The 13812-nt window shown below is 41.1% G+C and overlaps 1 protein-coding gene across 4 annotated transcripts in view; it reads right to left on the reverse strand.

Annotated features, from left to right (window-relative positions):
• Positions 1-13812, reverse strand: part of ABLIM1 (actin binding LIM protein 1) — a 195758-nt gene that overhangs the window by 87958 nt on the left and 93988 nt on the right. For all 4 annotated transcript variants that reach the window (XM_034062655.1, XM_034062657.1, XM_034062656.1 and 1 more), the window contains exons 3-4: positions 2741-2924; positions 343-452 (exon numbers count right to left, since the gene is read on the reverse strand). In XM_034062655.1, the coding sequence (XP_033918546.1) occupies positions 343-452; positions 2741-2924 (294 nt within the window). The remainder of the gene's footprint in view (positions 1-342; positions 453-2740; positions 2925-13812) is intronic.

Genomic DNA, 13812 nt, shown 5'->3' on the forward strand with positions numbered 1-13812 from the left:
AAAGAAAGACAGAAAGAAAGACAGAAAGAAAGACAGAAAGAAAGACAGAAAGAAAGACAGAAAGAAAGAAAGAAAGAAAGAAAGAAAGAAAGAAAGAAAGAAAGAAAGAAAGAAAGAAAGAAAGAAAGAAAGAAAGAAAGAAAGAAAGAAAGAAAGAAAGAAAGAAAGAAAGAAAGAAAGAAAGAAAGAAAGAAAGAGAAAGAAAGGAAAGAACGGTTTCTGAAGTTGTTTCACATTTCTAGAGGTGAATTAAAAATTAAAACACCCAAAGGATTGCATTAAGTTAGCTTCAACCACATGCTGATGAGCCTGGTGAGAGGCTTCAGAGAGAAGCATACTTACTGCTTGAGGCAGACAGTTCTTTTGGACTGGAGGACATTGGCTGAGCACACATCTGACAGAGACAGTCTCTTCCATTAAAGGTAACCCGATCACCCGGTGGAAATGGACGCCTGGAGAGTTAAAGAGGAAAATGTATTTTAGCAAAAGTTATGCCAGAAATTTTCCTCTCTTCCCTGTGCCTTGAGTTCGCTGCCTTCCCCCACTGCAATCAGTATTCTAGAGAACCTTGGGCCAAATAGTTTTGCAAAGTGGCCTTGGCAAAGCCAGGCACTGGATGAAATCCAGTCCGAGGATGCAAGCAGAGCAGAGGTTAGACTCGCCTTGTATTTTGGTTTAAAAAGCTATCAAGCACACTTTATCTAAAGACTAGGTGACAGTGAAATCCACTTAGTCACAACAGCTACAATTATTATGGTCTCAGCATGATGTTGTGGAGAGCAAATTGTACAGAAGAGAACTCAAAGGAAGAATTGCAACTGGCCTTGAGGCTAGTGAAGGAATGTGGAGCTAGTCACTCATAAATACACTAATTTCGTCTGTGTTCAGCAATGAAACATATGTTACTGCGGATGCAGCAGTTTGCAAAAGAAACGTTATCCACATTCATTCTTTTGGAGATTTAAAATAGGTATCTGCATTACAGAACCACTACTGTAATTGCTACCTATGCAGATAACGTCAGGAGAAAGGCAAAGGCTGAATGTACTATGGAAGCTTGAGATTATTTGCTGAACACAACAAAATACGTGTTAGGCAGAAGCTGACATTGCTGTTAACTTTTACTTGGTGTATAAAATAGAGGATGAACAACATTTTGTATGAGGCTTTTAGTGAAATTAAAGGGTTCAGTAACTCCAAATCTGTAGCTGCTGAATACAGGCTCTCCTAACGTCACATCACTCCAAAACTGTGCTTAAAAATAAGCATCTGCTTGCTTCCACAAAACAAAATGTTTAAGGCATTGTTTTAGTTTCCTTTTCAGTGCCATCCCTCAGTGGGCCATAAATACACCAGCAGCAATACTGCATGTCATGAATCTCTTCCAATGAATCATTTGTTCATTTGACATAGAAAGATTGATGCAAGTGAATGTACAGAAAATTGATGCAATGTTTCATACAGCATCATCTACTTTCGTATTGTCCTTGGGAAATAAAACTGACACATACACATCATTTGATTATCAACACGCAGTAAATTCACAGAGTGTTTAAAACCAAATGGAAAAATAATCAAGATACTTTCAATAGAAAAGGTCTTGGAAAATATACCAGGCTGTACGATTAAGTACTTAAACTGCTCATGAGATATAAGTATGGAAGGTTAGGGCAGCACCTGGCAAGTCTGCTGCACTAATACTCAGACACATCATATGATGGGATCTCCAAGAAGTTACTGCCCCAGAAAGTGGATTCTTGCCTTTCTTGTTCATGTCATCCTCCTGCATTCAGTTTCAGACAATTTGATTGCTGTCAGATTCAGACTTCTGGAGAACATCACTCTCCTGTTGCCCTCCAAGACTAAAGAGGAACAGGCCTCGTCTTTTGGGTCTTCCTTCTCTGTGAAATCTACCTACATCTCTGTCTTTTGCTTCTTATGTGTCCTTCAGGCATTACACAAACTAAACCAGCCTAACTTCTAGCACAATCTCAGTGCCTAGCACCAGCTAACAGAGAACACTATGCCCAGGGACTTTGGGTTGAGTTTAGGCTGTAAAGCTCAGCTGAGATTTTTCAAGTATAAAACTGCTCAAATGAGCAGGCTATGACAGCATGTGGAAGATTTGCCCAGTAGTCTCCTAAAAGCTGAATATTGTAGAGTTTAAACAGAAATGCAAGTTAAAAATGCCCCTCTTGTCCTATTCACACAGCCTCAGCTAACTTATCTTTAATCTGTGTAGAAATGAAGACTGGTTCTCTTCTTGAGGACAAGAAATAGTATTTGTGGAGAAGAGGGGGATTGGATTTGTCCCAGAGCCATGCATTCTTACATGATGTGAAAATGAGGCTACAGTACATTTTCAATTGTTTAACTGTTCTTATAACCCACATGAGCTCTCTATAGGTGCATCCTGAATTTGGCTTTACTTCACCCATCAAGCTGGGCTCATCACCCAAACTCAACTCAACCCATGTCCATCACCTCTATTAACATGATAGGCTGATAATTACTCTCACATGTGAAAAAATTAAGTTTCTGAGACCAGGGAACTGTATATGTCCCCCAGATAAATGAGTGGCATTTTGAAAACCCTCGAAGTCAGACTTGCAGCAGAGCTTTTCCAACCAAACATCTCCCCAAAAGAACTATGTCGTGACACTTGAGTCTCATGGTGACACCTTCTCCCTGTTTTCATTATACTGGGTTCACACCAAGTTAGTTGAAAGGGATGACTTACTTGCAAACAGTGCAGGCAAAGCAGCTTGGATGGTATGTTTTTCCCAGAGCTGTCACTACTTCACCCTCCACGAACTCCCCGCATCCATTGCAGCGGGTACCATACATGCGCTGGTAATCCAAGGTGCAAAGATACTCCCCGTTCTTAATGAAAAAGCCGCCTTGTGCCAAGTCACAGCCACACACTGGAAGAGAAAACAACCACAGAGAGAGATTAGAGGAATATATCTAGTAAGGATGTCAGCACTAGTCTGTGCTGCTGACAAATGAGATGACCCTGGTGGTCTTGCTTCCTTCTATCATCTAGTTAATCATGTTATCAATCATCAGTTATTTGTACCAATGCAATCTTGCTTTCGCTCCAGGACTGGAGATGAGCAGAAGATAGGATACCATAAATAGAACAGATTTTACTAGCATACATTTCTCCTGTAACCATGTACTTCCAGAAGCCTTCAAAGTGCTGATTCTTTTTAAAACAATAAATATTTTAGAAATAGCTATGGTTTAGATTAACTCCTCCAGCCCTCAGATAACACTGAGATACTTCACCACCGCTACATCAATACTTTATGTTTCGCTTTAAGAAGTATGATCTTTGAAATGCTCAGGGTGACTTTGCAGTATTAATTTAGACACAAATACTGGGAGAAAGCTGCAGTGAAGGGACAATTTGGAATTAAAAATCTAGCCCACACATCCACTATATACGCTTGGTGATACATGCAGCCAAACTACACAACAGTATATTGGACACTGAATAAAGGAAGAGTATTCCCCACCCATATTCTGACCAAATTAATATCCTAAGAACTACTATTACCTTTGAGTGCCTAATCTGCATTGGTCTTGTGTTAGTCTTTTACATACTGTACTCCCTGTACTTAATGTATTAGATAAACAACACAAATATTTGGATATAGATCTGTGGCCATGTACAGCTTCATAGGGAAAACTAATTGTATCACTAAAATGGTGAAGGACCAGTCAAGGATTTCTGTGACTTGGCACTTTTTCCACTGTTAAATGTTTATTCAAGCAAAGACAAACACACCATAACCAGGTGCTTGGTTTGCTTTAGGAAAATATTCATAGTGCTACACTGGTGTTTTTGGTCAAAACAGGAGACAAAGAGCAATCCATCCTACAACAGCCAACGCCTATGAAGAACAAGTGCCATTGGAGATGGAGACTGAATGTGACACTTCAGCTTTAGCTCACGTCGAATAAAGGACTTGAACGACCCAGTAATGCCTCACAGTTGCTCCAAAAATACTACCTGCTTCACATGAGCTTTAAAAAGCCTCTTTATTCATCTCAGTGAGAAAGCATAAATAGCAGCTGCTAGATGAATTATTAAACAAATATATATATGCCTGCTCTAAGGCATTTTGGTTTCAGCCACTCCTATTGCTCTCATCTGTATATTGCTGTATCTGTGTAATTCAGTACAAGAAACTTCTCTTCACAGCAGCCTAGGATGCTAGCTTAACTCTAACTGTCCAAGCAATACCATCTCATTCCTCTTCATAACACTGAAGTACATTCAGATCAAATATCAGAAATATCAAGTATTAGAAATTCTGATTATTAAGGCAAATAAGCAGCATTGAAGGTCCTGCAGGTACACAGTCCTTGAAGTACTAAAATATGAAATACAGAAAGATTATCAGGGGAACTGGGTTCAGTTAATCTCTGCCATAAATTCAAGGAAGATACTGTACACAACATTCATTCTCTTCCCTGTTAGAACAGGCTAATATCTTATTAAATGCCTGCCTAGAAAATTAAAATTGCATAGTGTTTGGGGCAGGGATTGCAAATTCTCTGTTTGCCTATTGCCAAACCCCAGAGGTCTAAGGGCTGTTACCATAATAATAATTAATAGAACAATAACCAGAATGCACTAAATTGCACCTTAGAATTAGTATCAGTACTAGCATTTTCCTGGTTTCACATTTCTGCATAGAACAGTGTTAATATCCCACATGCAAACAAATTATATTTCATAATGGCATTAAACAGCCAGACCTCAATCATTAGTGATTTAACTATAGAGAACTATTGTTAAGGTTCTGTTATAATGCTGCAAAATGCTCCAAACTGGTTTTCAGGTACACCTCCAGAAAAACCCCTCTTTCATACCTCTGTTTTCTTCTACTGTTCTCCACTTGGTTTAAAGTATTATTTTCAAGCACATCATGTACAATGTCATGTTGCCATTAGGCAGAAACTACTGTATCCTCTACACCACATCACCTTATACTCTTCCTGTGCTGGGGACCACCCAGTCATCTTCCACTGGAGGTACAGAGGTGAAACCTAAGCCTGCTTACAATAGGATTGATATTCTAAGTTAACTTGGGTGGATTCCTTACAATTAAATCATGGACTAATTGAGAATTCCACTGATTACATGGAGTCACTGAGAATGTCTAAGAGTTACATCAGTATTTGAACTGTTGGATCCTGTGGTTACAGGGTATGAACTGGAGTATTGTCACTGAGTGGTCTGTACTAGATGCTTCAGAGGCTGTTAAATTTCATAAGGAGCCATGGAGTATTCATATGTCTATGTGATTATTTAAATAACAGTTGTAATTTAGCTGGCAGCTTTAATGTCCAGGTCTATATACATGTCAGCTTCAAGCTGAAGGTGCTCAGCAGGCTGCTGGATCTGCCTCAGAAGAGGCACATAGGAGCCCTTTTTCTACAATGGCCCCCAGTTCTACTGAGTCACCTTTTGAAATCACACTTAGTCATTAGGACCTTCTTCACCTGCCTAGTAATGGGGCTAATAAGGTAGGATGATCAAAAGTAACTTTCAATGCAGCCTCTGTACTAGCTTTTGGAAATCCAGCTTCAACATATCACAGAGTCTGGGCAGATCATTGCCTGCAGAAAAACCCTACAAACTTTGAATGAAAGCATTCATGCACTCACAATTATTAAGCTCTGTCCTTTTTGCATGGGCACAAGGATTCAAGCCTAGCAGTGAAAATGGGGGATAAAATGATTTGGCAAGTCTTTTAAGGACAGCAATTACTGTTATTAACAAGAAGCTCCCTCTATTGACCTTTTCTTCATGAAGTTTCCTTTCCATTCAACCTCTCATTTTTCCTGTCAATAACTCAGAACAAGGTAAATTCCCTCATACAGGGAAGCCATGATTTCGGGCACAAGCAGAACTGCTGCTGATGTGACCCACCATCTTTGGCGTACTCACAGCAGGAAGCACACACCAATCTACAAGAACTAAAAACAAGTCCTGGCAGACCCACATTACAAGAGATTTTTGCAGTCAATTTAGCACATGTGCTCCCAACCCTAATTACAGCTTTGAGCTACATAGGCAAAACAAGGGTCACCCAGACTGTTAACATCCATGGCTGGAAAAACGCTGTTCCAGTCGGCTGCTTTTACTTTGAGTCAGAGATCAAATCAGAAAGGATGAACTCTGTATCCACACTTGGTGTGTGTATACTTGGTGTACAATGCAGTGTGCAAGAAAGGAAGGGATTGAAACAGCTTCTTTTAAACAGCTTGTTTCTTTACGTCCTTTTTGCAACTGTGCAGAAGTCATGGTTCTGACAATAAGTCTCCTCAAGCTTAAGCATACTGCCTTAGCACACATTTATGACCACTGTAGAAACACCACAGGAAAGATGGATGAATTGTGATTGTTCTCATTAAAAAGAAAGACCATCTGCCCAATGCTGTTCATGCCACAAACAGCAGAGGCACTGAAATCACCTATGATGGCTACATACATACAATAAATCCTAATAGTGCAATCTAGGCAATTGCTGTGAGACAAATCTCATGTCAAAGAAAAACTAATACCTAAATATGACAGTGAATACAAAACATCAAATTATGCTCTTTTGGGTGTTTTCCTATACTGGTGGGAAAGAACTTAGAAATAATTACATTGTGGAGCCAATAGCAATGCACAAATCATGTCCAAGAAGACAAAACACCAGGGGTATTCTCTAAGCATCCACCACGTGGAAATAGTCTGCAGGGCACCAATTCCCCAAGACCTTTCTTGTTCAGTACAATGGAAGAAGTCCCATTGTATGTGACCAGTACCTGCCTTCTGAAGCAGGAGATGCTGGGGAGCATTTCTATTCCCTGAGGTACCATAAGCATAGAGACAAAACACTCAGCATTTTTCTTTAAATGAAAAAAAGAAAATCCTCATCTTCAACCCCCCCCGGAGGAACTCATCCTTTTCACAGAGTCTGTATTATCAAAGAATTCTGTATTCCAAACACATGATCCTGTCTCTCCTGTGAATGGAATAAGGTGGAATACCCTTCTGCCTCCTATTGTACAGGATTCACCAACCTGACAGCTTTTTCCTCTCTTCAGTTACTCTCGGGAACTACCATTTTGCATCCTGAGCACAAAAGGATTGGAGATACCCATCAGCGCTGCTTTCTGCTCTCAAAGCTACAGGCTCTGTGTAGGGTCTGTAGAAGAGTGTGGGCAATAAAACATAGCTGCTCAAGAGCAATCCAATAACTTGTGATCTCCAAGGGCCCAGAACCATTCTTAAGCAGAGTCACTTCCAAGCTTTAATGGAGATGATGAAAATGAAGAGATCGGATTTTTTCAAAGTGAATGGGAGTAGGATTTGATCCTACTGAGCATTATGTAGGATTTCTATAGGGTTATTGTCAGTGAGAGCTGAAAAACCAGGCCCTGAGTAAAATAACTCCATGTTGATGTTAAGTAAAAAATTGTTTCAACAGTAAAGAAAGAAAACCACACAGGCAGACCCTGTGGGCATGGGCTCTCAGCTTGCAGAAGTGAATGCTATTCATTCAGAAAAGTCTAATGATCTGCTTTGTCACCATGCATTAAATAAGGTGCAAACTCAATTTCCTGTTGGGGTTTTCTTTCTTTCTTGTATTTCTAAGCTTCACAGAATAATGGTGCTGTTCTCAAGTGGGGAAATATTCATACAACATGTAATTCTCAGGACATAATGGATTTCTTGTTTGAAGGTAGAAAGGAATTTGGCAATGTTTCAGTTTATCACCTACATCTAAACGAATACACAGGGAAAACCTGTTTCTGTGGGTTTGGTTTTTTTTGCCTAAGAGAGTTTAACAAATCCTGTATTCAGGAAAGCAAGGTCCATGTTCTTATTAAAGTTTAAAGTTTCCACATTCCAAATTAACTAAGTCTGTGCCTTTGTTTTATTCCTCTTATCAACACTTAATGGCTGAAGTCATTTCAAGAATGAATGTACTTCAAAGTAGCATCAGAAGACTGCGAGAATGGCAAGCCTCAGAAGCCACGCTGCAGCACTGCTGCTGCAGAAGGACTACAAGGCACCATTAAGAAGTTGCATACACCTTGCAAAAGCTGTCACAGAGATCCTAATAACTGTCACACTCCTGCCACTTGAGGTTCTTTTTGCCACATTGATGAGAGATGCGTTCTGATCCAAGGTATTTGGAACTGTGTCTAACATTCCCAGTGGTTCTGGAATCTCTTCTCATTTCAACAGATTGGCTTTAGAAACACCTCTGGGAAGTCTTAAAGACCTTTATATAAATGGAACAAATACAGGTGATGTTAAAACCTACTATGTTATCTAGTTACCAGCTGGCAGAAAGGTTTAGCAGCTAAACTACCCCCGATCAAAAGAAGAGACTGCATTCCTGCCATCTTTTCTTGAACTGGCCTGGGATCCCTGTGAAAAGAATCCTCTAGCCTCCATCCAGGCCCTTCTCCTTTTGCCTTGAAAAACCTTGACCCTCCATTTCCAACACCCTGCCTGCATGATCATTGAATATTCACAGAATAATGGTGAATAATGTCATGACTGTCATGATGACACAAGCCATTCTCAGTGGGGTACCTGAGAGAGACCCCTAAGCACATAATGCAGGCATTCACTCAACTGAAACCATTAGTGATGACTGAGTGTCGGATGAGCTCAGAGTTTTTAATCAATCAACTTCCTAATCAATGCCATGACTGCCTTTTAGCTTTCTTTGGTTTTTCTCCTCTTAACACTAGAGATACAAACAATACTACACAGGGAAACCTTCCTGCCCACACCTGACATGCATATATTTCAGTCTGTCTAGCAATCTAACAGACAACACCTAATACCTGAGCTCAACAGCAAGCAAACAGCAGCCGTATCTAATGTCGCAGTGTGACAGCTTCCCAACTGAGCTATCAATGCTTTGTGCACCAGGATGGAAATAACAGCAAGAATCATTCAGCCATTTAAAACACCTTTCACATTAAGCTAAGCACTAGGTGGAGATCAAAGTCATTTACGGGTCTGTGGGAAATGAACCCTGAAGAAAATGCAATGAGTGGAAAAATGTCAAAGTTTAGCTGGGAATAGCTTGTTTCTAACTATCTAGGTGAGATCTCTGATGAGATTGTAAATTAACAAACCAAGGGTTTAAGAATAGAACAAACAACTCAGTCCAGGCAAAGGAAGGATACACTGACAACAAACCCAAGCAACTTGCCAGATTCTCATTCAGGATGCTTTGTCCCACTCTTCAAGCACCTGTAACGCATCCTGCTGGCCCTCTGCTTTCAAAGGGATCCAGTAGCTTGTTAGAATCTGACATGGCATCTGTCAGCATTCATCAACATCAGCCAAGGAGAGCAATTAATTTTATTTCCTGACAGATGTTTGATCACTGAAAGAGACCTCAGGCCCAACTAAACTAAGATCAGTGACAAGCAATTGCCATGACTAGTACTAAAACCCCAAGAGCAAAACAAGGATCCAGTTCAGTGCTGTTTAATATCTTCATCAAGGACCTGGATGAGGGAACTGAGTGTACCCTCAGCAAGTTCGCTGATGACACTAAACTGGGAGGAGTGGCTGACACACCAGAAGGCTGTGTTGCCATTGGCGAGACCTGGACAGGCTGTTGGGCAGGGAGAAACTTGATGAAATTCAACAAGAGCAAGTGTAGAGTCTTGCATCTGGGGAAGAACAACCCCATGTACCAGTACAGGTTGGGGGTTGACCTGCTGGAAAGTGGTGAAGGGGAAAGGGACCTGGGGGTCCTGGTGGATAGGAGGATGACCATGAGCCAGCAATGTGCCCTTGTGGCCAAGAAGGCCAATGGCATCCTAGGGTGCATTAGAAAGGGTGTGGTTAGTAGGGCAAGAGAGGTTCTCCTCCCCCTCTACTCTGCCTTGGTGAGGCCGCATCTGGAATATTGCGTCCAGTTCTGGGCCCCCCAGTTCAAGAAGGACAGGGAATTGCTTGAAAGAGTCTAGCACAGAGCCACAAAGATGATTAAAGGAGTGGAACACCTCCCTTATGAGGAGAGGCTGAGGGAGCTGGGTCTCTTTAGCTTGGAGGAGACTGAGGGGTGACCTCAACAGTGTTTACAAATATGTAAAGGGTGGGTGTCAGGATGATGGAGCTAGGCTTTTTTCAGTGATGTCCAGTGACAGGACAAGGGGCAATGGGTGTAAACTGGAGCATAGGAGGTTCCACGTTAACATCAGGAAGAACTTCTTTACTGTAAGAGTGACAGAGCACTGGAACAGGTTGCCCAGGGGGGTTGTGGCGTCTCCTACATTGGAGATATTCAAGGCCCGCCTGGACAAGTTCCTGTGTGATGTACTCCAGGTTACCCTGCTCTTGCAGGGGGTTGGACTAGATGATCTTTCGAGGTCCCTTCCAACCCTTGGGATTCTGTGATTCAGAATGGAATCAAACTGGTTGGGATCTTCTACCTGTCAACATCTAAAGCAAAAATGACAATTAAGTGTTTTACATGGAAATGGAAAAAATATTTGGGGAAAAAAAAAGACCTAAATGGGACATTGCTATTGGAAAAATGTATAAGTGCAGGAAAGTGGCAGAGGATGGGATAACAGTGTAGGATAGCACAAGAGGCATACTTTGGGCCCTGCTGTCAAAGCCCACAGTCACCTCATCCACTGTACCTCTTCAGCAGGGAGTCAGGAATTCTTATGGAGACTGTTTTCCACAAGTGTGGAGGATGGCCTGGCAGCTTTTGCTGCCAAGGGGCTGGATATAGCTTAAAATGTGCTGCACCTCTGGAACAGCCTATTGGCACCCAAAGGCCATTCATGAGACAGCTCTCCCTGCTGCCCATGGGTTACAGGAGGGAAACCAGCCTGCCTTACAGCAAACTTCCCAGGCCCTCACTTGAACCCGACATGAAACAGCAGTAAAAATCACTGCAAGAGAAAGAACAGGCTTCAGGACACAGCAGATGAGGTAAGCAAATAAAGAAATGGCAGTTGCAGCTGAGGCTTGTTCAATCCAAGCTATCCGAATGCATGAATTTACATCTGAACCCCCATTTTCTGTCACAGGAGAAAATGGAACCTCTATTAGCTTCCCAGGAACAGCGGAATCCCATTGCTCCCTGGATTTTCTAAACTGGTCAGACCTGATCCTGTCCCTCGGTAGGTCTCCCTGTGCATACAGATAACAGTGTGCCCCCTTTTCACTTTTTCACTTGATTTATTTACTAATCTCCTCAGCATCAAGTACTTTCATTTTCACAGTTAAAATCTCATTTTACTCTTACTCATTCCCTTCCATTGACTTTCTAATGTGGCTAAAGGATGTGATGCTTCAAGATCCATAACCATCCCAACCAGGATATTGTATCACCTCTGTCCTTTTTATTTGTATTCTGCTGTTAGAGCATTTCCAGGCTCTTATTTTCCAGTGGTTTATATTTTAACAATTAGAAGTTCCATTTTCTTTAAATAAAAGCCAAAACATGCAGGTTCTAGGAAAAAGAAATGAAAACACAAAAGACTTAATAATGTTCAAGGGTGTTTTAATAACCAAGCTGAAAAGGGGAGCTCACAAACAGAAAGCAGAACCAGAGCATATCAAAAGAGAATCAGAAGCCTGGAGAGCTTTTAGATAAAGGCAGATCTTTGGTTCAGTGATTCAGAACTCCAAGGGACCTCATAATTTCCTGATGCTCAGGAAGGAGCACGCTCTATCCACCAGCTACGTTACTGTGTCCACAGATGAGTCTGTTCCACAACTATTTGTGGAAATGCAGAGTTCTTGTCAAGCACTGCACTGGGTATCTAGTACAGGCATCTCTTCACATTTAAACTTTGCATCCACTGACACCAAGCTATTAATAGCACTAACCACCCAGCAGCCAGTTTGCAGCCTCCTCCTGCTGCCTCTGAAGGAATCCGATGACAGATCAAAGGTCAAAGAACTAATGATTTAAAACACATTCCAGCCTGTTGATATAGTGTCTGCTTACATGACCCTCACTTCTTCCCAGCCCTCCAAGGGAGGAAAACCCAGTTCAAAGTCAAAGATCACAGAGCATCCCAAAATGTAAACTTAGGAGCCCTCCCCCTTCCCTGTCAAGCTCATTGAACTACGATGATGTGCTTTGCAAAAGTCATCACATGAAAGAAACACTCTGTGCCTGGAACCTAAACATACCATACCTAAACATTCCAGGATTCTGGAACTATGTATTGATGTGGGCTTCCCTAAATAAGCTCAAAAGACATCTAAATCAAAAGAGGGAAACTAGAACGTTTGTTCCGTGATTAGGAAACTGCTTTATGCTGATTTATAGCAATGTTTTCATAGAATTTGAAAGGTTCTTCTCCACGGAATACTCTGGGCTTGCAGAATGCTTTCTGCATGACAAGACTTGGCTTTGCCTTACAGTTAACAAGAATATTAGCTGGTAATTGTCTTTTGATATCTGGTATCTCTATAGCATGTAAAACATTCATACACAGTGAAACATTTCCACCTGGCATAGCCTAATCAAATCACAGACATTTATGCTGCACAGTGAGGACTACAAAACATTAGGAAACCATCCATATTCTCATAGCAAGATTGCTTATTCATGAGGTAATTTTTTAGTTTAGGCTGCCACATGGAAGCTAACTATGTTTTCCAATTTATATTCAACATCAAGAACAGGGAGACCGTCTACTATGTGAAATACTCCTATCACAGATAGTATGTTACGTTGTAAGATAACACAATCGGTCTCCACATGTACCAAAATCAAGCTATGTAAACTTCTACACTGTTACTATGAAAGCTTAAAACTTGTTCTGTTAAGCAATACGCTATTGAAACCAGTATTTCCCTCTCACCCAGAGAATGAACAGGAGCCTAAGATGAATTTAGCCTGGAGAAGAGACGGCTGTGTGGAGACCTCATAGTAGCCTTCCAGTATCTGAAGAGGCCCTATAAGGATGCTGGGGAGGGACTCTTCATTAGGGACTGTAGTGATAGGACAAGGGATAATGGATTAAAACTTAAACAGGGAAAGTTTAGATTGGATATAAGGAAGAAATTCTTTACTGTGAGGGTGGTGAGGCACAGGAATGGGTTGCCCAGGGAGGTTGTGAATGCTCTATCCCTGGCAGCGTTCAAAGCCAGGTTGGATGAAGCCTTGGGTGATATGGTTTAGTGTGAGGTGTCCCTGCCCATGGCAGGGGGGTTGGAACTGGATGATCTTAAGGTCCTTTTCAACCCTAACTATTCTATGATTCTATGAATCACAGGCTTAATAATATAGTCTTATTATAGCAATTTTGCTTGCCTCAAAACTTCCTCTCCTACTACATGCAGGAGGGTAAAATGAACTATAATCAACTGACAATGATAGAAAATTATCATTTGTATCAGATCACAATTTGAGATATTAAAGTCTCTGCTCATGCACATTGTAATTTAGGGCTTGATCCCACACACATTTATGTATGTAACAGACATTGCAGTGAATAGTCTTAGATTTTCCCAGGAAAGTTTTGCAGTACATTGATGCTTAGAGGAAAAAGTTTTTACTTCTTTAATAAGCCACTAATTAATTCTTTTTAATGCTAATACTTTTTAAAGACAAAAAGTAAAATGAGGTCTCCATCTCAGTGTGCTCTCCCTTCAACCTCCTCATCTAACCCTCCCTCCTCTCATCTCAGCCTTCTGCCTCTGTTGCCTGGTTGCTGTTAACAATTTGGTATGGTAATAGTAGGGTACTCCTGGTAAAATAGAAACTAAGGCTTATTTATTACAATTGAAAGAAT

This window comes from Melopsittacus undulatus, chromosome 4 (assembly GCF_012275295.1).
Source record: "Melopsittacus undulatus isolate bMelUnd1 chromosome 4, bMelUnd1.mat.Z, whole genome shotgun sequence".
Taxonomy (NCBI): Eukaryota; Metazoa; Chordata; class Aves; order Psittaciformes; family Psittaculidae; genus Melopsittacus; species Melopsittacus undulatus.